Source organism: Lithobates pipiens, unplaced genomic scaffold, assembly GCF_037356315.1.
Source record: "Lithobates pipiens isolate NorthernLeopardFrog02 unplaced genomic scaffold, aLitPip1_a1.2 Scaffold_47, whole genome shotgun sequence".
Lineage (NCBI taxonomy): Eukaryota > Metazoa > Chordata > Amphibia > Anura > Ranidae > Lithobates > Lithobates pipiens.
Window position 1 is genome coordinate 4,692,412 of NW_027507871.1, and position 26,174 is coordinate 4,718,585.

At 47.2% G+C, this 26,174-nt stretch overlaps 1 protein-coding gene across 1 annotated transcript in view; it reads left to right on the forward strand.

Moving 5' to 3' along the window:
• TAPBPL (TAP binding protein like) overlaps positions 1–26,174 on the forward strand; it is a 50,443-nt gene that overhangs the window by 5,116 nt on the left and 19,153 nt on the right. The window contains exons 2-3 of the mRNA XM_077467131.1: positions 10,055–10,276; positions 15,893–16,102. Coding sequence (XP_077323257.1) covers positions 10,055–10,276; positions 15,893–16,102 — 432 coding nt within the window. The remainder of the gene's footprint in view (positions 1–10,054; positions 10,277–15,892; positions 16,103–26,174) is intronic.

Here is a 26,174-nt window from a genome sequence, read left to right on the forward strand (position 1 = left end):
TGTATAAATGACAATGGTCCCAAAAATGTGTCAAAAATGTCTGATGTGTCCGCCGTAATGTCGCAGTCACAATAAAAATCGCAGATCGCCGCCATTACTAGTAAAATAAAAATAAAAAAAATATTAAAAATGCCATTAAAACTATCCTTATTTTGTAAACGCTATAACTTTTGCGCAAACCAATAAATAATTGCTTATTGCGATTATTTTAAAAAAAAATTTTTTTACCAAAAATATGTAGAAGAATACGTATCGGCCTAAACTGAGGGAAAAAAATTTTTTTTATATATTTTTGGGGGATATTTATTATAACAAAAAGTAAAAAATAATGCGTTTTTTTTCAAAATTGTCGCTCTGTTTTTGTTTATAGCGCAAAAAATAAAAACCGCAGAGGTGATCAAATACCACCAATAGAAAGCTCTATTTGTGGGAAAAAAAGGACGTCAATTTTGTTTGGGAGCCACGTCGCACGACCGCGCAATTGTCAGTTAAAGCGACGCAGTGCTGAATTGCAAAAAGTGGTCTGGTCTTTGACCAGCAAAATGGTCCGGTCTGTAAGTGGTTAAACGAATGAAATTCACTGGTTTAACCACTTGCCGACCAGCTCATACACATATACTGCGGCAGGTTGGTAGCGCTGCGCGAATCGCCGTACCTGGGCGGGAGGGAGCACGCCCGCGGGTCGGGGCGGACTCGGTTCCCGCCAGCGACCAGCGATCACCTAGTACAGAGGCAGAATGGGGATCTCTGTCATGTCCCAGTAAGCCCACCCCCCCCCCCTACAGTTAGAACACACCCAAGAAACACACTTAACCCCTTGATCGCCCCCTAGTGTATAGTGATCAGTGCATTTTTATCACACTGATCAATGTAGTCATGTCACTGGTCCCCGAAAAAGTGTCATTTGGGGTCAGATTTGTCCGCCACAATGTTGCAGTCCCACTAAAAAGTCCCTGAATCTATCCCATAGTTTGTAGACGCCATAACTTTTGCGCAAACCAATCAATATACACCTATTGCAATTTTATTTTTATTTTTTTTATTTTTTTTTACCAAAAATATGTAGAACAGGGGGTCTCAAACTGGTGGCCTTCCAGCTGTTGCTGAACTACAAGTCCCATCATGCCTCTGCCTGTGGGGAGTCATGCTTGTAACTGTCAGCCTTGCAATGCCTCATGGGACTTGTAGTTTCGCAACAGCTGGAGGGCTGCCAGTTTGAGGACTCTGAATTGTAGAAAAATATATATATATCGGCCTAAACTAATTAATAAATGTGTTTTTTTTTTATTTTTTTTCTTAATTTTTTTGTATTATAGCAAAAAGTTAAAAAAAAATTATTTTTTTTTTCAAAATTGTCGGTCTTTGTTTGTTTATAGCGCAAAAGATACAAACTGCAGAGGTGATCAAATACCACCAAAAGAAACCTCTTATTTTGTGTGGGGGGGGGGGGAAGGCAACAATTTTATTTGGGAACAGCATCGCGTGACCGCGCAATTGTCAGTTAAAGCGACGCAGTGCCGAATCGCAGAAAAAATGGCCTGGGCATTAAGGGGGCAAATCCTTTCCGGGGCTGAAGTGGTTAAGTAATCATAATGTGTAAAAAAAAAAAAAAAATCCTGACCACTTCCCCAGAGTAGTACAATGTAACTATGGTAACACTGTATTGCTCTGGTCACGGTGTGTTAATAAAAAAATAAAAAAATTGTAAAAAAAATAAAAAAATTTTATAAATACATTTAATATATATATATATATATATATATATATATATATATATATATATATATATATATATATATATAGCTATATATATATATATATATATATATATATATATATATATAGCTATATATATATATATATATATATATATATATATATACATATACATATACATATATATATATATATATATATATACATATACATATATATATATATATATTAAATGTATTTATTACATTTTTAAATTTTTTTTTAAATTTTTAAATTTTTTTTATTAACACACCGTGACCAGAGCAATACAGTGTTACCATAGTTACATTGTACTACTCTGGGGAAGTGGTCAGGATTTTTTATTTATTTTTTACACATTATGATTACTTAACCACTTCAGCCCCGGAAAGGATTTGCTAGTATATATATATATATATATATATATATATATTTTTTTTTTTTTTTTTTTTTTTACATGATGTCACCAGTCAATGTCTCTGATCACAGCCACACCAATTATATGATGATGCTGTACTGCACTGGTGAAAAAAAAAAAATTGTAAAGAATTTTTTTTTAATTTATTCATTTTCCAAAAAATTGTGACAAAAAACTTCAAAAAAACTCGCCATGCCTCTTACTAAATACATTGGATTGTCTACTTTCCAAAAAGGGGCGATTTGGGGAGTGGGAGGGGGGGGGGGAAGGGGGGGATTTATACTGATCGTCCGTCAGTATTGATCAGATCGATATCTCATAGTGTGTGGACTCTATAACTTTCCTACAGAATAAATAATATTCACCAATTTGGGGGATTTTCACCAAAGAAATGGAGCAGAAAACATTTTGACCTCAATTGATGAAGAAAGATTATTTATTTAAAATGTTATAACAGAAACAAAGAAAAACACTTTTTTTTTTCCCCAAAATTTTCCATCATTTATAATTTATTTAGAAAAAAATAAACCAAATTCAATACCGGGGGGGGGGGGGGGCACTTAAACACCTTCCTGCCCAGACCAATTTTGAGCTTTCAGCGCTGTCGCACTTTGAATGACAATTGCGCGGTCATGCTACACTGTACCCAAATGACATTTTTATCATTTTTTCCCCACAAATAGAGCTTTCTTTCGGTGGTATTTGATCACCTCTGCGGTTTTTATTTTTTGCTAAACAAAAAAAAAAAACAGAAAATTTTGAAAAAAAATGTTTTTTTTTTGTTTCAGTTTCAAAACTTTGCAAATAAGTAAGTTTTCTCCTTCACTGATGGGCACTGATAAGGCGGCACTGATGGGCACTGATGAGCACCAATGAAGTGGCACTGATGAGGTGGCATTGATGGGCACTGATATGTGGCACTGATAGACGGCACTGATGGGCGACACGGATGGACACTGATAGGTGGCACAAATTGGCACTGATAGCTGGCACGGATTGGCATGGATAGGCGGCATGAATGGGCATGGATGGGTGGCACAGATGGGCATGGATAGGTGGCACGGATGGGCACTGATAGGTGGCACAGATGGGCACTGATAGGCGGCATTGTATTGTATTGTTTTGTACTGATGGATGCCAATCAGTGCCAAACAATACTGCATGCCAATCAGTGATGCCCATTGTGGGCACTGATTGGCATCCATTGTGGGCACTGATTGGCATCCATTGTGAGCACTGACTGGAATCCCTGGTGGTCTAGGGTGGCATACCTGGTGCTGAGCATCCCTGGTGGTCTGGTGGCGTCCCTGGTGGTCCAGTGTGGGCATCCTCGGGGGGGCTGTGCTGATAATCGATCAGCACAGACCCCCCCCTGTCAGAGGAGCAGCCGATCGGCTCTCCTCTACTCGTGTCTGACAGACGCGAGTGAGGAAAAGCCGATCACCGCCTCTTCCTATTTACACTGTGATCAGCCGTGATTGGACACGGCTGATCACATGGTAAAGAGTGTCCGTCGGAGACTCTTTACCGAGATCGTAGTTGCAGGGGGTCAGACTGACACCAAACAACAACGATCGCCGCGATGCGCGCCCCCGGGGGCGCGCAGCGGCTCAAAATCCTGAGGACATCCTGAGGACGCCCGGTCAGGATTTTGAAACCACTTTGCCGCCGTCATTTGCCTATAGGAAGGGCGGCAAGTGGTTAATCTCTTCTCGCCCGCCGGTCGTCATAGGACGTCCTGGACTTTGTGGGGGGGGATATCTGAATGACGGGTGCAGTACAGGCATCATCCGGTTATCGGCTTTTTCAGCCGGCGATTCCCTTCACCATATGAATGATCGTAGCGGCTGTTCCGGGGGCCGGCGGATCCGTTCTCCCACTCACCGATGGAAGCAGCGAGTCGGGAGAAGCACCGGAGGGCGGCGGGAGGGGGGGGGTGCGGTGGATCCGTTCTCCCCACTCACCGATGGAAGCAGCGAGTCGGGAGAAGCACCGGAGGGCGGCGGGAGGGCGGTGGATCCGTTCTCCCCACTCGCGATGGAAGCAGCGAGTCGGGAGAAGCACCGGAGGGCGGCGGGAGGGGGGGGGGGGGCGATGGATCCGTTCTCCCCACTCGCGATGGAAGCAGCGAGTCGGGAGAAGCACCGGAGGGCGGCGGGAGGGGGGGGGCGGCGGATCCGTTCTCCCACTCACCAATGGAAGCAGCGAGTCGGGAGAAGCACCGGAGGGCGGCGGGAGGGGGGGGCGGCGGATCCGTTCTCCCACTCACCGATGGAAGCAGCAAGTCGGGAGAAGCACCGGAGGGTGGCGGGAGGGGGGGGGGGGCGGCGGATCCGTTCTCCCACTCACCGATGGAAGCAGCAAGTCGGGAGAAGCACCGGAGGGCGGCGGGAGGGGGGGGGGGGCGGCGGATCCGTTCTCCCACTCACCAATGGAAGCAGCGAGTCGGGAGAAGCACCGGAGGGCGGCGGGAGGGGGGGGCGGCGGATCCGTTCTCCCACTCACCAATGGAAGCAGCGAGTCGGGAGAAGCACCGGAGGGCGGCGGGAGGGGGGGGCGGCGGATCCGTTCTCCCACTCACAGATGGAAGCAGCAAGTTGGGAGAAGCACCGGAGGGCGGCGGCGGATCTGTTCTCCCACTCACCGATGGAAGCAGCGAGTCGGGAGAAGCACCGGAGGGCGGCGGGAGGGGGGGAGGGCGGTGGATCCGTTCTCCCACTCACCGATGGAAGCAGCGAGTCGGGAGAAGCACCGGAGGGCAGCGGGAGGGGGGGGCGGCGGATCCGTTCTCCCACTCACAGATGGAAGCAGCAAGTTGGGAGAAGCACCGGAGGGCGGCGGCGGATCTGTTCTCCCACTCACCGATGGAAGCAGCGAGTCGGGAGAAGCACCGGAGGGCGGCGGGAGGGGGGGAGGGCGGTGGATCCGTTCTCCCACTCACCGATGGAAGCAGCGAGTCGGGAGAAGCACCGGAGGGCGGCGGGAGGGGGGGGGGCGGCGGATCCGTTCTCCCACTCACTGATGGAAGCAGCGAGTCGGGAGAAGCACCGGAGGGCGGCAGGAGGGCGGGGGGGGGGGGGGGGCGGTGGATCCGTTCTCCTACTCACAGTTGGAAGCAGCGAGTCGGGAGAAGCACCGGAGGGTGGCGGGAGGGGGTGGACGTCCCCTCTTGCCGCCCTCCGGTGCTTCCATCGGTGAGCCGGAGAACGGATCCGCCAGCCCCCGGATGTCCACTGTAGAGATTTCCGGGCGGACCAGATGGTCGCCGGAGTCTCTATGATCGTTTTGGAGGTTGGGCGCGATGTTATGACGTCACGCCCGGCCTCTGCGTTCAAACAAACGCCGCCGCCTCGGCTGGGAAGCCGTGATCGCTATTTTTTATTTTTGGGGGGGATTTCAGGCTTCCCAGCACAGAGGTGAGATGTGGGGTCTTATTGACCCCCAAATCTCCAAATCTCAGGGTAAAGAGAAGCGATCGCGCCATATTCCTATTACAAAGGAAGTTTACATTCCTTTAATAGGAATAAAAATGATCAAAAAATTTTTTTTTTTTTTAAAAGTCTCAAACTAAAAAAAATAAAATAAAAAAAATAAAAGGAAAATTAACAAAAAGTAAATAAAATGTAAAGCGCCCCCGTCCCGCTGAGCTCACACGCAGAAGCGAACGCATACGTAAGTCCCGCCCACATATGAAAACGGCGTTCAAACCACACATGTGAGGTGTCGCCGCGAACGTTAGAGCGAGAGCGATAATTTTGGCCCTACAACTCCTCCGCAACTCAAAACATGCAACCAGGAAAAAAAATTGAAAGCGTTGCCTATAGGGATTTTTAAGTACTGAAGTTTGGCGCCATTCCACGAGCGCGTGCAATTTTCAAGCGTGACGTGTTCGGTATCTATTTATTTGCCGTAACTTTATCTTTCACATTATGCCAAAAAATTGGGCTAACTTCAATTTAAAAAAATATATATTTTAAGCGCAAAACTGTTTTTTTCCCCCAAAAAAACGCGTTTGAAAAATTGCTTCGCAAATACCGTGCAAGATAAAATTTTGCAACGACCGCCATTGTATTCTCCGGGGTCTTTGCTAAAAAAAGCATCTATATAATGTTTGGGGGGTTCCGTGTCATTTTCTAGCTAAATAAATGATGATTTTTTTACATGTAGGAGAGAAATGTCAGAATTGTCCTGGGTGGCAAAGGGGTTAAATACCACCGGCTCTGTGTGTGGTAAAGACCTGATAATAATGTCCTGTGTGTAGAGCGCAGCACGACCGCGCAATTCTCATTCCGAGTGTGACCGCACGACCGCGCAATTCTCATTCCGAGTGTGACCGCACGACCGCGCAATTCTCATTCCGAGTGTGACCGCACGACCGCGCAATTCTCATTCCGAGTGTGACCGCACGACCGCGCAATTCTCATTCCGAGTGTGACCGCGCGACCGCGCAATTCTCATTCCGAGTGTGACCGCGCGACCGCGCAATTCTCATTCCGAGTGTGACCGCGCGACCGCGCAATTCTCATTCCGAGTGTGACCGCACGACCGGGCAATTCTCATTCCGAGTGTGACCGCGCGACCGCGCAATTCTCATTCCGAGTGTGACCGCATGACCGCGCAATTCTCATTCCGAGTGTGACCGCGCGACCGCGCAATTCTCATTCCGAGTGTGACCGCGCGACCGGGCAATTCTCATTCCGAGTGTGACCGCGCGACCGCGCAATTCTCATTCCGAGTGTGACCGCACGACCGGGCAATTCTCATTCCGAGTGTGACCGCGCGACCGCGCAATTCTCATTCCGAGTGTGACCGCGCGACCGCGCAATTCTCATTCCGAGTGTGACCGCGCGACCGCGCAATTCTCATTCCGAGTGTGACCGCGCGACCGCGCAATTCTCATTCCGAGTGTGACCGCGCGACCGCGTAATTCTCATTCCGAGTGTGACCGCACGACCGCGCAATTCTCATTCCGAGTGTGACCGCACGACCGCGCAATTCTCATTCCGAGTGTGACCGCGCGACCGCGCAATTCTCATTCCGAGTGTGACCGCACGACCGCGCAATTCTCATTCCGAGTGTGACCGCGCGACCGCGCAATTCTCATTCCGAGTGTGACCGCACGACCGCGCAATTCTCATTCCGAGTGTGACCGCACGACCGCGCAATTCTCATTCCGAGTGTGACCGCACGACCGCGCAATTCTCATTCCGAGTGTGACCGCACGACCGCGCAATTCTCATTCCGAGTGTGACCGCGCGACCGCGCAATTCTCATTCCGAGTGTGCCCGCGCGACCGCGCAATTCTCATTCCGAGTGTGACCGCGCGACCGCGCAATTCTCATTCCGAGTGTGACCGCGCGACCGCGCAATTCTCATTCCGAGTGTGACCGCGCGACCGCGCAATTCTCATTCCGAGTGTGACCGCACGACCGCGCAATTCTCATTCCGAGTGTGACCGCACGACCGCGCAATTCTCATTCCGAGTGTGACCGCGCGACCGCGCAATTCTCATTCCGAGTGTGACCGCGCGACCGCGCAATTCTCATTCCGAGTGTGACCGCACGACCGCGCAATTCTCATTCCGAGTGTGACCGCGCGACCGCGCAATTCTCATTCCGAGTGTGACCGCACGACCGCGCAATTCTCATTCCGAGTGTGACCGCACGACCGCGCAATTCTCATTCCGAGTGTGACCGCACGACCGCGCAATTCTCATTCCGAGTGTGACCGCACGACCGCGCAATTCTCATTCCGAGTGTGACCGCGCGACCGCGCAATTCTCATTCCGAGTGTGACCGCGCGACCGCGCAATTCTCATTTCGAGTGTGACCGCGCGACCGCGCAATTCTCATTCCGAGTGTGACCGCGCGACCGCGCAATTCTCATTCCGAGTGTGACCGCACGACCGCGCAATTCTCATTCCGAGTGTGACCGCGCGACCGCGCAATTCTCATTTCGAGTGTGACCGCGCGACCGCGCAATTCTCATTCCGAGTGTGACCGCGCGACCGCGCAATTCTCATTCCGAGTGTGACCGCGCTGGGAGATCAACCTTGGTCTGGGCAGGAAGGGGGGGGGGTGCTTTGTACTGAAGTGGTTAAAGGGATAGGGAAGTTATAATTACCCCACAGCATAGTAATAATAACCCCACAGCACAATAATAACCCCACAGCATAATAATAATAACCCCACAGCACAATAATAACCCCACAGTATAATAATAACCCCCCAGTATAATAATAACCCCACAGCATAATAATAACCCCACAGTATAATAATAACCCCACAGTGTATTAATAACCCCACAGCATAATAATAACCCCACAGTATAATAATAACCCCACAGCACAATAATAACCCCACAGCGTAATAATAACCCCACAGCGTAATAATAACCCCACAGCGTAATAATAACCCCACAGCGTAATAATAACCCCACAGCATAATAATAACCCCACAGCATAATAATAACCCCACAGTATAATAATAACCCCACAGCACAATAATAACCCCACAGTATAATAATAACCCCACAGTATATTAATAACCCCACAGCATAATAATAACCCCACAGCACAATAATAACCCCACAGTGTAATAATAACCCCACAGCACAATAATAACCCCACAGTATAATAATAACCCCACAGTGTAATAATAACCCCACAGTATAATAATAACCCCACAGTGTAATAATAACCCCACAGTATAATAATAACCCCACAGTATAATAATAACCCCACAGCACAATAATAACCCCACAGTATAATAATAACCCCACAGTGTAATAATAACCCCACAGTATAATAATAACCCCACAGTGTAATAATAACCCCACAGTATAATAATAACCCGCCAGCATAATAATAACAACCCGCCAGCATAATAATAACCCCACAGTGTAATAATAACCCCACAGCATAATAATAACCCCACAGTATAATAATAACCCCACAGCATAATAATAACCCCACAGTATAATAATAACCCCACAGCATAATAATAACCCCACAGTATAATAATAACCCCACAGCACAATAATAACCCCACAGTATAATAATAACCCCACAGCACAATAATAACCCCACAGTATAATAATAACCCCACAGTGTAATAATAACCCCACAGCATAATAATAATAACCCCACAGTATAATAATAACCCCACAGTATAATAATAACCCCCCAGTATAATAATAACCCCACAGCATAATAATAACCCCACAGTATAATAATAACCCCACAGTGTATTAATAACCCCACAGCATAATAATAACCCCACAGTATAATAATAACCCCACAGCACAATAATAACCCCACAGCATAATAATAACCCCACAGCGTAATAATAACCCCACAGCATAATAATAACCCCACAGTATAATAATAACCCCACAGCATATTAATAACCCCACAGCATAATAATAACCCCCAGTATAATAATAACCCCACAGTATAATAATAACCCCACAGCACAATAATAACCCCACAGCATAATAATAACAACCCCACAGCATAATAATAACCCCACAGCATAATAATAACAACCCCACAGCATAATAATAACCCCACAGCATAATAATAACCCCACATCACAATAATAACCCCACAACACAATAATAACCCCACAGCATATTAATAACCCCACAGCATATTAATAACCCCACAGCATAATAATAACCCCCCAGTATAATAATAACCCCACAGTGTAATAATAACCCCACAGTATAATAATAACCCCACAGTGTAATAATAACCCCACAGTGTAATAATAACCCCACAGTATAATAATAACCCCACAGTGTAATAATAACCCCACAGTGTAATAATAACCCCACAGTGTAATAATAACCCCACATGAAGATATAAGTGTCAGCGGAGTACTAAGGCCCTTTCTCTTTCAGGTCCCCGGGGCCGGTGTCGGGGGGTACCCCAGGCCCAGCACCCTGCAGATGTCCTCCTCCCCTGTGAATATGTCCTCCTGGAGCCCGGAGCAGCCGGACTCTCATTCACACGACAGAAGGTGACGCTCGTCCTTCGCAACCTGACAGTAGCAGAAGAAGAGCAGCCGGAGACCGAATATCAGACGCCGGAAGACACCGAGGCGCCTATTTTCGAGGCCACAGGTCAGGATTTCCCATTCATGTGCCGCGCCATGGTCACACGCTGACAGATGACTTTTTTTTATTTTTTACCTGAAAGCCGAAGTCTTTTTATGAGATAATATTTATGAAATGCGGAGGGGTCGGGGGGAGACTCCATCCATCTCTGTAGCTATAGGCCTTGTGGAGAAATTCATCTTCAAACTTCATAACAGAGGAGGTCAGCTCCACCTCCTATTACTTTCTATGGAGAGCAGAATCTTAGCAGCCTGCCGGGGTCTCTGATGTGAGCCCACCGGAGGGATCATTTATTTATTAGAAATTCATTGAAACCCGACTGTTGTGACCTTCTGAGGATCTTTGAGAATGAATTACTTCACCGTACAAACAGCTAGAGAGGTCAGTGATGACTTGTGCTAAAGTAGAACTAAACTTATGATAGACGACCTACACTATATTACCAAAAGTATTGGGACACCTGCCTTTACACACACATGAACTATAATGGCAACCCAGTCTTAGTCCGGAGGGTTCAATATTGAGTTGGCCCTTTGCAGCTATAACAGCTTCAACTCTTCTGGGAAGGCCGTCCACAAGGTTTAGGAGATGTGTCTATGGGAGTGTTTGACCATTCTTCCAGAAGAGCATTTGTGAGGTCAGGCACTGATGTTGGATGAGAAGGCCCGGCTCGCAGTCTCCGCTCTAATTCATCCCAAAGGTGTTCTATCGGGTTGAGGTCAGGACTCTGTGCAGGCCAGTCAAGTAGCTCCACCCCAAACTCGCTCATCCATGTCCACCCCATAAATTTGCTCAAATCTTCTTGCAAGGTTTCCACATCCTGCGGAGAAGTTATTGCCCTGCTTAGGTTAGTATCTTCTGCAAATACAGAGATTGAACTGTTTCCCCCATCCCCCTCCTCCAGGTCATCTATGAACACATTAAATAGGATTGGTCCCAGGACAGAACCCTGGGGGACCCCACTACCCTCCCCCGACACCCCATTTATCACCACCCTCTGAACTCGCCCTTGTAGCCAGTTTTCAATCCATGTACTCACCCTATGGTCCATGCCAATGGACCTTATTTTATACAGTAAACGTTTATAGAGAACTGTGTCAAATGCTTTTGCAAAATTCAGCATCACAGATGTTACACCACATATACGGGCCTTCCTTTATTTAGATACACCACGTCTACGACCTTCCTTTATCTAGATACACCACGTCTACGGGCCTTCCTTTATCCAGATACACCACGTCTACGGGCCTTCCTTTATCTAGATACACCACGTCTACGGGCCTTCCTTTATCTAGATACACCACGTCTACGGGCCTTCCTTTATCCAGATACACCACGTCTACGGGCCTTCCTTTATCCATATACACCACATCTACGGGCCTTCCTTTATCCAGATACACCACGTCTATGGGCCTTCCTTTATCTAGATACACCACATCTACGGGCCTTCCTTCATCTAGATACACCACGTCTACGGGCCTTCCTTTATCTAGATACACCACGTCTACGTGCCTTCCTTTATCTAGATACACCCCGTCTACGGGCCTTCCTTTATCTAGATACACCACGTCTACGGGCCTTCCTTTATCTAGATACACCACATCTACGGGCCTTCCTTCATCTAGATACACCACGTCTACGGGCCTTCCTTTATCTAGATACACCACGTCTACGGGCCTTCCTTTATCTAGATACACCACATCTACGGGCCTTCCTTTATCTAGATACACCACATCTACGGGCCTTCCTTCATCTAGATACACCACGTCTACGGGCCTTCCTTTATCTAGATACACCACGTCTACGTGCCTTCCTTTATCTAGATACACCCCGTCTACGGGCCTTCCTTTATCTAGATACACCACGTCTACGGGCCTTCCTTTATCTAGATACACCACATCTACGGGCCTTCCTTCATCTAGATACACCACGTCTACGGGCCTTCCTTTATCTAGATACACCACGTCTACGGGCCTTCCTTTATCTAGATACACCATGTCTACGGACCTTCCTTTATCTAGATACACCACGTCTACGGGCCTTCCTTTATCTAGATACACCACGTCTACGGGCCTTCCTTTATCTAGATACACCACATCTACGGCCCTTCCTTCATCTAGATACACCACATCTACGGGCCTTCCTTTATCTAGATACACCATGTCTATGGACCTTCCTTTATCTAGATACACCACGTCTACGGGCCTTCCTTTATCTAGATACACCATGTCTACGGACCTTCCTTTATCTAGATACACCACGTCTACGGGCCTTCCTTTATCTAGATACACCATGTCTACGGACCTTCCTTTATCTAGATACACTACGTCTACGGGCCTTCCTTTATCTAGATACACCATGTCTACGGACCTTCCTTTATCTAGATACACCACGTCTACGGGTCTTCCTTTATCTAGATACACCACGTCTACGGGCCTTCCTTTATCTAGATACACCACGTCTACGGGCCTTCCTTTATCTAGATACACCACGTCTACGGGCCTTCCTTTATCTAGATACACCACATCTACGGGCCTTCCTTTATCCAGATACACCATGTCTATGGACCTTCCTTTATCTAGATACACCACGTTTACGGGCCTTCCTTTATCTAGATACACCATGTCTACGGACCTTCCTTTATCTAGATACACCACGTCTACGGGCCTTCCTTTATCTAGATACACCACGTCTACGGGCCTTCCTTTATCTAGATACACCACATCTACGGCCCTTCCTTCATCTAGATACACCACATCTACGGGCCTTCCGTTATCCAGATACACCATGTCTATGGACCTTCCTTTATCTAGATACACCCCGTCTACGGGCCTTCCTTTATCTAGATACACCACATCTACGGGCCTTCCTTCATCTAGATACACCACGTCTACGGGCCTTCCTTTATCTAGATACACCACGTCTACGGGCCTTTCTTTATCTAGATACACCACATCTACGGGCCTTCCTTTATCCAGATACACCACGTCTACGGACCTTCCTTTATCTAGATACACCACGTCTACGGGCCTTCCTTTATCCAGATACACCACGTCTACGGGCCTTCCTTTATCCAGATACACCACGTCTACGGGCCTTCTTTTATCTAGATACACCACGTCTACGGGCCTTCCTTTATCTAGATACACCACGTCTACGGGCCTTCCTTTATCTAGATACACCACGTCTACGGGCCTTCCTTTATCTAGATACACCACGTCTACGGGCCTTCCTTTATCTAGATACACCACGTCTATGGGCCTTCCTTTATCCAGATACACCACGTCTACGGGCCTTCCTTTATCCAGATACACCACGTCTACGGGCCTTCCTTTATCTAGATACACCATGTCTACGGGCCTTCCTTTATCCAGATACACCACGTCTACAGGCCTTCCTTTATCCAGATACACCATGTCTACGGGCCTTCCTTTATCCAGATACACCACGTCTACGGGCCTTCCTTTATCTAGATGGCAACTCACCTCCTCATAGAAAGTTAGTAGATTGGTTTGGCACGAACGATTCTTCATGAATCCATGCTGATTATTGCTAATGATACTGTTCTCATTACTAAAATCTTGTATATAGTCCCTTATCATCCCCTCCAAGAGTTTACATACTATTGATGTTAGGCTGACTGGTCTGTAATTCCCAGGGATGTATTTTGGCCCTTTTTTTAAATATTGGTGCTACTTTGGCTTTTCTCCAATCAGCTGGTACCATTCCAGTCAGTAGACTGTCAGTAAAAATTAGGAACAATAGTCTGGCAATTACTTGACTGAGTTCCCTAAGTACCCTCGGGTGCAAGTCATCTGGTCCCGGTGATTTATTAATGTTAGGTTTCCCAAGTCTAATTCTAATTCTGTCCTCTGTTAACCATGGAGGTGCTTCCTGTGATGTGTCATGAGGATAAACACTGCAGTTTTGGTTACTGAAGCCCCCCGATACCCTCGTGAAGACTGAGGAGAAGAATAAATTCAATACCTTCACCATATCCCCATCCTTTGTAACCAGATGTCCTTCCTCATTCTTTATGGGGCCAATATGGTCTGTCCTCCCTTTTTTACTGTTTACATACTTAAATTATTTTGTTTGCTCTCCTCCGCTATGTGTCTTTCATGTTCTATCTTAGCCACCCTTACATTTCTTGTTGCATTCTTTGTAAAGTCTGAATGCTGATGATGATCCCTCAACCCTATTTTATTTGAAGGCCTTCTCCTTTGCTTTTATATGCATTTTTACATTGGAGTTAAGCCATCCAGGACTTTTGTTCGCTCTTTTAAATTTATTACCCAATGGGATGCATTGGCTAAAGCCCTTATTTAATATTCTCTTAAAGCAAACCCATCTCTCCTCCGCGTTCTTTGTTCCTAAGATTTTATCCCAATTTATGCCTTCTAGCAAAGTTCGTAGTTTAGGGAAGTTGGCTCTTTTGAATTTCAGTGTCTTGGTATTCCCCTTATGTTTCCTATTTGTGTGATTTATACCGAAGCCAATTGACCTGTGATCGCTGTTTCCTAAATTGTCCTGTATTTCTACATCTGTATTCAAGTCTGTATTGTTGGTAATCAGTAGATCAAATAACGCTTTGTTTCTAGTTGGTGCGTCTACCATCTGACCCATAAAATTGTCCTGCAAGACATTTAGGAACTGGCGAACCTTAGGCGAATGCGCGGTTCCCTCCACTCAGTCTATGTCCCCCAGTGCAGTATCTATCCTCAGGTGATACACAGAGATGAAACAAATCCTCCTACATAAGTTGTACCTGTTTATCTACAGCACTGTCTTCTTTACATCCGTTCAAAGTACTAAAGTTATACCGCTTGCCTGAGAGTTCAGAGAAAAGGGGGCGGGGATCTGAAGTTACACTCTGCAGAGTCCAGTGAGGGGAGCTCTGAGAGCTGTTCGCAGGGAAGAGACACACCCCCCCCCCTCCACACAGCAACACAGGAACAGAGCTGTTAATCACAGGCTGTGTGCTGGAGATCCCTCCCCTGTCACCTTTTTAATGTCAGGAAAACTTGTGCAGATAGCAAAGGGAGGAGGCAGCAGACAGGAATGACGCTCAGTGCCCTGGACTGAGAGAAGTACACACTAGTGAGGGATGTTCTTTGTTTCTATTGCACGTCTGAGGTTTACAAACACTTTAAAGGAATCAACACTAACTGCAAAAAAAATAAAATAAATGTACAATCAGATATTAATGTGTGTGGCCAGCCTTAGACATGACACCCACAGAAACAATAAGCAATCTGTGTACAAAGTTTAGAAAGAAAATCGCTGTCTTCTCTCTAATATGTTCCTATATTATCAGCGCCACCTAGTGGCCATAATGAGTTATTTTTTCCTGACTGAGGTATTTATGGGAAAAAAATGCATTTTGGCCACTAGGTGGCGCGGATGAGATAGGAACTACACGTATTAGAGAGAATACGGTGATTTTCATTCTAAATGTGTGGATGTTTGTTACATCTACACCACAAAACGTTTTCTACCCCTTATTGTAAGGAATCTACCAGAAACTGGGCACCCTAAATCTATCTTGTCATCCAAGGTTTATTGTTTTGTGTTCTCCATCTTTTAACAAGTTGTATTTTTTTTTCTTCCCTCCCCCATCAGTGAATCTGCCCCCTCTGCCATTCGCGGAGCGCCTCCTTCACGTGGAATGCGACGGAGAGGAGATCGTATGTGAGATCACCCCGCTCTACTCCCAGTTCTTCATCGCCCACATCCGTCTGCCGGAGATCAACATCGCCCTCGTGACCAAGGCGGAACCCGCTGTGGATCCAGACAAGCCGCTGGATGAAAAGAGTATCATACGGTTATCGGGTGAGTATCATGTGACGCAACGCACCTATCGGGAGGGGCGATCAAGCTGATCGCCCCCATGTGGCGGGGGGGAGAGATATTTTCCAAAAAAAAAACCTGCAGTGAGAAGACGTCAGGATTTTTAGCTCAGCCACTTTCATTGGAGTATGTTGACCTTTTTTTTTTTTTAAGGGTCCGTGCATGAGAACAGGCCATGTTTTCCAGATCTCCCCTGAGAACCGCAGGCGAAATATAAGATGAGCTTCTTTGAATCCGACCTCCAGTCGTGCACGGTTGTACCGGCTCCTCTCCTGGACTGAAATGGCTCATTCTGATTTCACCGCACACTGTGGGCTTCTCACAATGTACATTATGCTGAAGGGGTACTTTTCCAGTCTTGCTGGCTGCGTCAATAGACACACACAGCGGGGCCTGGCCCCGCCCCCCCCCACTCCCTCTTCAATGGCTGCAGTGGAAGCCAGCTGCTGCCTCTGAGCCAATGAGGAGGCAGAGAGCCAGGACAGCAGCCGCTCTTGTGCGCATTGCTGGATCAGGGTGGGCTCAGTTAAGTGATGGGGGGGCGGGGGCTGGGACGTGAGCTGCATAGCAGGGGCGGACTGACAACTCATGGGGGCCCCTGGGCAATAGGAGATTATGGGGCCCCCAGGCAATCAGAGATTATGGGGCCACACAGTATACAAAAACACACACACACAGTATACAATCACACAGTATACAAATACATGTACACAAAGTATACACAGACATGTTTCTATTGGCTAAGAAGGTACTGAAGAGGATTTTTACATACTGTCCCTGGTTTTACTGAGGCTGGCAACCCTGATGGGGCCCCCTAGTGGCCTGGGGCCCTCGGGCAGTGCCCGAGTGGCTGAATGGTCAGTCCGCCCCTGCTGCATAGTGAAGGTTTTTTTACCTTCATGCATAGAATGCATGAAGGTAAAAAAGACGGCAGCCTTTACAACCATTTTAAGGCTCTGTGTATTGTGTGCTGAGGGGTAAAATCCCCGGAACCTTCTGGTGCCCGCGGGGGGCCATCAATGCCGCATATAGTCACCAATACAAGTGATTGGCAGTACTGAGGGCAAAATAACGATCGTCTCCCCTGCAGATTGTGTAAGTTTTGCCCACTTATGTACATAGAAATTAAGGGTCTATCACTTTTATCAGAGGTGTATTTTATATGATAGAGACAGAAGATCAACCAAAAATCCAGAAAAAAAAAAAAATACATGATACAAATGTTATAAATGGAGTTCAGTGAGTAAAATAAGTATTTGATCCCCTTCACAAAACATGATTTTTTTTTTTCTATTTTCTATAGGTCTGGAGACTGGCTAGACCACTCCATGACCTTCATGTGCTTCTTCTTGAGCCACTCCTTTGTTGCCTTGGTGGTATGTTTTGGGTCATCGTCATGCTGGAAGACCCATCCATGACCCATCTTCAGTCTCCTCAAAAAGAAGGCTAATTTATATCGGCATATTGAATTTCTGAATAAATATATTCGCGAAGAACATAAGCCCTTTGGGCTTGAGAATACAAGTTTTTTCCGTCACTGCGAAAAATAACGCCCCTGAATTTAAAGTAGCACGGGGAAAATATTCTAACATCGCATAGTATTAACCCTTTCATGACTAAGCCTATTTTTGCCATTTGGTGTTTACAAGTTAAAAATCCATAATTTTTTGCTAGAAAATTACTTGGAACCCCCAAACATTATATATATATATATATATATATATATATATATATATATGTATATATGTATATATATATATATATATATATATGTATATATTTTTTTTAGCAGAGACTCTAGAGAATAAAACGGCGATTGTTGCAATATTTTATGTCACACGGTATTTGCGCAGCGGTGTTTTTAACGCAACTTTTTGGGAAAAGGGACACTTTCATTTTTTTGAAAAAAAAAAACGAAACAGTAAAATTAGCCCAATTTTTTTGCATAATGTGAAAAGATAATGTTACGCCGAGTAAATAGATACCAAACATGTCACACTTTATAATCGCACGCACTCGTGGATTGACGACAAAGTACGGTACCTAAAAATCTCAATAGGCGACGCTTACATTTTTTTTTTACCAGGTTAGCGTTGCAGAGGAGGTCTAGTGCTAGAATTATCGCTCTCGCTCTGACGATCGCGGCGATACCTCACATGTGTGATTTGAACACCGTTTACATATGCGGGCGCGACTTCCGTATGCGTTTTTTTTTGCTTCGCGAGCTCGCGGGGACGGCGGACGCTTTCAAAAATTATTCTTTTTTTAATTTATTTTAAAATGAATAAATTGTTTTAAAAAAAATAAATAAAAATTTGATCACTTTTATTGCTGTCACAATGAATGTAAACATCCCTTGTGACAGTAATAGGTGGCGATTCAGTTCGCATTGTGCGCTATACAAGTATTTCATTCATTCATTCATTCACAGGTCCTCTTTATGGAGGGAAGACCCCCCACCCCTCCTTTACACTTCAATGTATTCAGATTGCCGAAAACGGTGATTCTGAATACCGTATATTTTTTTTTTTTAAACCGGCGCCATTGGCAGCCGAGTAAACAGGAAGTGACGTCATGACGTCGCTTCCGTGTTTACTATTAGGAGACTGGAATGAAGCCGATTACGGCGTCATTCCAGTTCCCTCCCCGGCAGGCCGGAGGCGCCGGATCTTGAATCGGTGCTCCCGATTGAGCGGGAGCACCGGTAACAGCGGTGGGAGGTCGGCGAGAGGGGGGGGGGGGACGTCCCCTCCCGCTCCTTCGGCATAACAGCCGAGCGGCTTTTAGCCACTTCGGTTGTTATACCTGGATAGCCAATCGTCCGCTGTGAAAAACGGTACCGGGATGATGCCTGCAGGTGCGGGCATCATCCCGGTATACCCCCCCTGGAAGCCGAGTACGCACATCTGCATACGCTCGGCGGGAAGGGGTTTTAATCTGATGAGATTACTTATTACGCAACATCAATCGGAACTAAATTCGCTAGATCAGGATATTTTACTACTACAATCTACTAATGAGTCTTTAACCACTTGCTTACTGGGCACTTAAACCCCCCTCCTGCCCAGACCAATTTTCAGCTTTCAGCGCTGATGCACTTTGAATGACAATTACGCGGTCATACAACACTGTACCCAAATGAAATTTTTATCATTTTTTCCCCACAAATAGAGATTTCTTTTGGTGGTATTTAATTACAGCTCGGAGTTTTATTTTTTGCTAAACAAACAAAAAAAGATGCAAAAAAAAAATCATGTGTAATAGTTTGTTATAAAATTTTGCAAACGGGTCATTTTTCTCCTTCATTGAAGTGCGCTGATGAGGCGGCACTCATAGGCTGCACTGGTGGGCACTGATGGGCTGCATTGGTGGGCACTGATGGGCAGCATTGGTGGGCACTGATGGGCTGCATTGGTGGGCACTGATAGGCATAGTTAAGGCGGCACTAATAGGCACAGATAAGGCGGCACTGATGGGCACAGATAAGGCGGCACTGATGGGCAAAGATGGGCACGGATGGGTGGCACGGATGGGTGGCACGGATGGGTGGCACGGATGGGCACTGATAGGTACCACTGATAGATGGGACTGATGGGCACTGATAGGTGGCACTGATAGGTGGCTCTGATAGGTGGCACTGCTGGGCACTGATGGGCGGCACTGCTGGGCACTGGTAGATGACACTGATGGGCACGGATGTGGCACTGGGGTGCAGCACCTTTGAGGCAGATTGTGGGCACTGCTGGGTGGCACTGCTGGGTGGCACTGCTGGGTGGCACTGTGGGCACTGCTGGGTGGCACTATGGGCACTGCTGGGTGGCACTGACGGGGGGCACTTACTTTTAATACATTTGGCACTGCATGGGGCAGGTGGGCACTAGCAGGGCTGGCCGTGAACAGGACTGATGTCCCGATCACGGCCGCCGGTGATCGGCTTTTTTTTTTTTTCTCCTCGTGCTGACAGCGCGAGGAGGAATAATAACCGATTACCGGCTCCGTTATGTCACATGATCAGCTGTCATTGGCTGACAGCTGATCACGTGATAAGGGGTCGGGATCGACCCCTTGCACGGGTCGGTGATCAGGCGAGTCTCATGGACTCGCCGATCACAGAGCGCGCCGCGCGCGACCCTCAGGGGGCGCGCAGGGCGCTTGTGCACGGGACTACGTCAATAGACGTAGTCCCGGAAAAGGAGGTCCGCGCTGTAGCCGTCATTTGGCTATAGCGCGGGTCTCAAGTGGTTAAAGACTCATACTCTGTATGAAAAAACGTTGGCAGGAGATTAAGGACTACTTAACCAGAATTTCCTCGTGATATTATTTTTAGGAAACACAACAAATTGTCCAAGGATAGACTGGCCTTCATGGAAGGTTTTCGCCTATCGTTGGCAATCTGCATCATACAACGGAAATTGAAGGCCGAATCCTCTGAATGCCAAGAATAAGGGTTTACACTTATTCCACTAATGATGACGATACTGAACCCGACTCTACTCTTTTTCCTTCAAAGTTTATGTCGAGAAAAAGGTCACCCCGCTCCTCATTCTACCAATCCAGGGGCACGTAAGAGGGATCTTGGTGGTGGGTCTCACAGACCTTACAATAAGAAACGTCCTCCTACAGTAGATACTACACTTACTTTACATAAACCTGGACACGGTAATTCACAATCACAGGGGGGACATGAATCATTCACAGGGGGAATACTTGGGAGATAGTGCCATTCAAGCTATTTCAATGTTGAATCTTCAAGTACAATTGAAAAACTCCACAGCAACTTCTATTACCACTGTGAACGGTGCCGGTGCCTCCCATTCTCTTTCTATAGAGATGGTGGTCGTTGTCACCATGACACCACGTTCATATCAGGCATTCACTCCTCTTCCACCAGCTACATAGTAACAAATGTACACACGACAGAGTACACTTGATATTTCGCAATCTTCCAATTCTAATCCAAATTTTCAGATACCCTTCTGAACACTCCTCTACCAACATAGACTCGAACATGGATGTCATTCATTTGACCCCCTACCCATTCACCACACAAGAGTTGGATGTGCTACGTTTGGGTCTGAGCGTTTGCCCTTCTATGGACATCGATAAATACGAGCTCATCAAGGACCTCTACTTATTTTCACGTAATCTCACTTATACGTTTTTGTTTGATGGAGATCGCCTTCGCTCTTTACAAGACAAACAGATCTCGGAATCAGTAAAAAAAAAAAAAAAACTTTACGATGGAGGACTTTCGAGCCCTCCGGGATTTAATATAACTATTAGAAGAGAATGAACCGATAGAAGAGATGACCCATCAAACCGAACTACCGCATTTATCGGCTTAAAATCAGGGGAAAATCGTGGGTGCGTGTTATACGCCGATCCCCCGCCGATTGTCAGCTCTTCTGCCTTTTCTGCCGGTCTCGGCAGCTTTGGGCTATTTTCGGCCGTTCTCGGCAGCTTTAGGCTATTTTCCACCGCTCTCGACTATTTTCGGCCGGTCTCGGCAGCTTTGGGCTATTTTCAGCCGCTCTCGACTATTTTCGGCCGTTTTTCGCCAGCTTTGGGCTATTTTCGGCCGCTCTCGTCTATTTTCGGCCGGTCTCGGCAGCTTTGGGCTATTTTCAGCCGCTTTCTACTACTTTTGGCTGTTCTCGGCAGCTTTGGGCTATTTTCGGCCGCTCTCGTCTATTTTCGGCCGGTCTCGGCAGCTTTGGGCTATTTTCAGCCGCTTTCTACTACTTTTGGCTGTTCTCGGCAGCTTTGGGCTATTTTCGGCCGCTCTCGTCTATTTTCGGCCGGTCTCGGCAGCTTTGGGCTATTTTCAGCCGCTTTCTACTATTTTTGGCTGTTCTCGGCAGCTTTGGGCTATTTTCAGCCGCTTTCTACTATTTTTGGCTGTTCTCGGCAGCTTTGGGCTATTTTCAGCCGCTTTCTACTATTTTTGGCTGTTCTCGGCAGCTTTGGGCTATTTTCGGCCGCTCTAGACTATTTTCGGCCAGTCTCGGCAGCTTTGGGTTATTCTCGGCTGCTCTCGACTATTTTTGGCCGGTCTCGGCAGCTTTGGGCTATTTTCGGCCGCTTTCTACTATTTTTGGCTGTTCTCGGCAGCTTTGGGCTATTTTCGGCCGCTCTAGACTATTTTCGGCCGGTCTCGGCAGCTTTGGGCTATTTTCGGCCGCTCTCGACTATTTTCGGCCGTTTTTTGCCAGCTTTGGGCTATTTTCGGCCACTCTCGACTATTTTCGGCCGGTCTCGGCAGCTTTGGGCTATTTTTGGCCGCTCTCGACTATTTTCGGCCGTTTTCGCCAGCTTTGGGCTATTTTCGGCCGCTCTCGTCTATTTTCGGCCGGTCTCGGCAGCTTTGGGCTATTTTCAGCCGCTTTCTACTACTTTTGGCTGTTCTCGGCAGCTTTGGGCTATTTTCGGCCGCTCTCGTCTATTTTCGGCCGGTCTCGGCAGCTTTGGGCTATTTTCAGCCGCTTTCTACTATTTTTGGCTGTTCTCGGCAGCTTTGGGCTATTTTCGGCCGCTCTAGACTATTTTCGGCCAGTCTCGGCAGCTTTGGGTTATTTTCGGCCGCTCGCGACTATTTTTGGCCAGTCTTGGCAGCGTTGGGCTATTTTCGGCCGCTCTCGACTATTTTCGGCCGGTCTCGGCAGCTTTGGGCTATTTTCGGCCGCTTTCTACTATTTTTGGCTGTTCTCGGCAGCTTTGGGCTATTTTCGGCCGCTCTAGACTATTTTCGGCCGGTCTCGGCAGCTTTGGGCTATTTTCGGCCGCTCTCGACTATTTTCGGCCATTTTTCGCCAGCTTTGGACTATTTTCGGCCGCTCTCGACTATTTTCGGCCGGTCTCGGCAGCTTTGGGCTATTTTTGGCCGCTCTCGACTATTTTCGGCCGTTTTCGCCAGCTTTGGGCTATTTTCGGCCGCTCTCGTCTATTTTCGGCCGGTCTCGGCAGCTTTGGGCTATTTTCAGCCGCTCTCGTCTATTTTCGGCCGGTCTCGGCAGCTTTGGGCTATTTTCGGCCGCTCTAGACTATTTTCGGCCAGTCTCGGCAGCTTTGGGTTATTTTCGGCCGCTCTCGACTATTTTTGGCCAGTCTTGGCAGCTTTGGGCTATTTTCGGCCGCTCTTGACTATTTTCGGCCGGTCTCAGCAGCTTTGGGCTATTTTCGGCCGGTCTCGACTATTTTCGGCCGGTCTCGGCAGCTTTGGGCTATTTTCGGCCGCTTTCTACTATTTTTGGCTGTTCTCGGCAGCTTTGGGCTATTTTCGGCCGCTCTAGACTATTTTCGGCTGGTCTCGGCAGCTTTGGGCTATTTTCGGCCGCTCTCGACTATTTTCGGCCGTTTTTCGCCAGCTTTGGGCTATTTTCGCCCGCTCTCGACTATTTTCGGCAGGTCTCGGCAGCTTTGGGCTATTTTTGGCCGCTCTCGACTATTTTCGGCCGTTTTCGCCAGCTTTGGGCTATTTTCGGCCGCTCTCGTCTATTTTCGGCCGGTCTCGGCAGCTTTGGGCTATTTTCAGCCGCTTTCTACTATTTTTGGCTGTTCTCGGTAGCTTTGGGCTATTTTCGGCCGCTCTAGACTATTTTCGGCCAGTCTCGGCAGCTTTGGGTTATTTTCGGCCGCTCCCGACTATTTTTGGCCAGTCTTGGCAGCTTTGGGCTATTTTTGGCCGCTCTCGACTATTTTCGGCCGGTCTCGGCAGCTTTGGGCTATTTTCGACCGGTCTCGACTATTTTCGGCCGGTCTCGGCAGCTTTGGGCTATTTTCGGCCGGTCTCGGCTATTTTCCGCCATTCTCGTGGCTTTCGGAAGTGGCTACCAAGTGCCGCCGAGATACACAGGACATCCGCTTCCTTAAACTTCCCTCCTAAACTTGGGGTGCGTGTTATACGCCGATAAATACGATACCTGTCCACCATACTGAATTTCCCTCTCTGAAATTGAAGCCCAAATCACCAGCGGTTTCCGGATCTGATGTCCAACCCTAATATATGGGCTTTTTTAAAAAGTGCGGTTGAGGACATAAAACGTAGGACATTCAACCCTAAACCTAGCGATCTAACTCCTCTACAATTACAAACAATTCAACATTTACGTAATCACAAGGACCTTGTTATAAAGCCGGCCGACAAGGGCGGAAACATTGTCCTCATGACTAACAACTCTTACACTGCCATGGCACACAGGATACTTTTTAAATGAGGGTGTGTATCTATCACAGGGTGGTGTCTGTGGATACTAGGGATGAGCTTCGTGTTCGACTCGAACATCGGCTGTTCGCCCGTTCGGCGAATTCCGAACGTTATGGGCCGTTTGCGCCAAATTCGTGTGGCGCTCACGGCCCACAATGCACTGCGATGGCGCAGTGCATTGCTGGCTCATGATTGGCCAAGCATGCACTGTGACCCCCCATGCTTGGCCAATCACAGCGCCGGCAGTGAGGAGAGCCATGATTGGCCACAGGCAGGATGCCTGTGGTCAATCATAGCTCAGGCTGTGTAGTACACGCCCCACACTATATAAGGCCGCCAGCGCGGCGGTCTTGTGTAGTGTGTTGGCATCTGTAGCAGTTAGTGGGTGTTCTGTGTAACTTCAACACAGTACACACCGATCGTTATCGGCCGATTTTCCGTTCTTGCTCTTCTGTAGTGGTTGTTGTCTGCGTGCCCTGACCGCAGTATACACCGCTATATTCACCTCACCTATATATCTAGCGATATATCTAGCTTTTATAATAGAGCTTTCAGTCAGTGTTAGGCCGCGTACACACGGGCGGACTGTCTGACGGACTTGGTCCGCTGAAACGTGTTTCAGCGGACAGTCCGCTCGTGTGTGGGCTTCAGAGGACTTTTTCAGCGGACAGTCTGGCGGACTAAGTCTTTCGGAATTTGCGTAATATTGTCTGTCCAACTTTGGTTTCAGCGGACAATCCGCTCGTGAGTAGGCAAGTTGGACGGACTAAGTATGGCGCATGCTCAGAAAGGATTTACACGGCCGAAGGTTGCATTGCTGTTTATTGGACGCCGTATTTCTAGTCCCGTCGTACGTGCTGTACACGTCATCACGCACGCTTTCAGCGGACTGTCTGCTCATCGTGTGTGGTCAAGTCCGTTCATTCAAAAGTAGGACGGACTGTCTGTCGGATTGTCTGACGGACTTAGTTGGCCAGACAGTCCGCCCCGTGTGTACGCGGCCTTAGGAGATAGTGCGTGCTGTCTGCGTGCTCTGAACGCAGTATACACCGCTATATCCACCTATATAGCTAAATTTCTTGCTCGTTTTAAATAGAGCTTGCAGTCAGCGGTAGGAGATTGTGTGTGCTGTCTGCGTGCTCTGAAAAAGACGGACGGCACAACAAATTATACAGGGGTGATAACCCTTCCCTATGTTTTCCAAAAAGCTTAAAAAATAGTTTTTTTGACTGGAGCTACACTTTAAAAATGTACCAGTTGAAAATTACAAACAGATTCAACTTAACACAACAAACCTACACAGTCCCTGTCTTGTTTGCACCGCCTGTATACTGCTGTTCTGAGTATATAGGGCCTGGGGGCCCCACGCATTTCCTTTTTTTAATATGGGTACGGGGTTCCCCTTAATATCCGTACAAGACCCAAATAGGCTGGTAATGGGCAGGGGGGGCTACCCATGCCATTTTCTCAATGATTTTCAACCATATTGCAGGAACCAGATATAACATTAAAACCGCAAGCAGTTTTAAATGATGTTATTTCCGTTTAATGTCATTTTGTGCAGGGACTGTTCTAAACACGGGAAACACGTGGCACTTCACAGGCATACTACAGACACCCCCCAGGCACCATATTTAAAGGAATATTTCACTTTTTTTTTCGCTTTAATCTTCATGAAAATCAGTGCTCCCGCCAAAACGGCCATTTTTAAAAACATTTTAGGCATTGACCCATGTCCCCTGGGGCAGGAGCCAGGTCCCCAAACCCTTTTTAGGACAGTATCTTGCATATCAGCCGTTAAAATTAGCACTTTTAATTTCGAACGTTCGAGTCCCATAGACTTCAATGGGG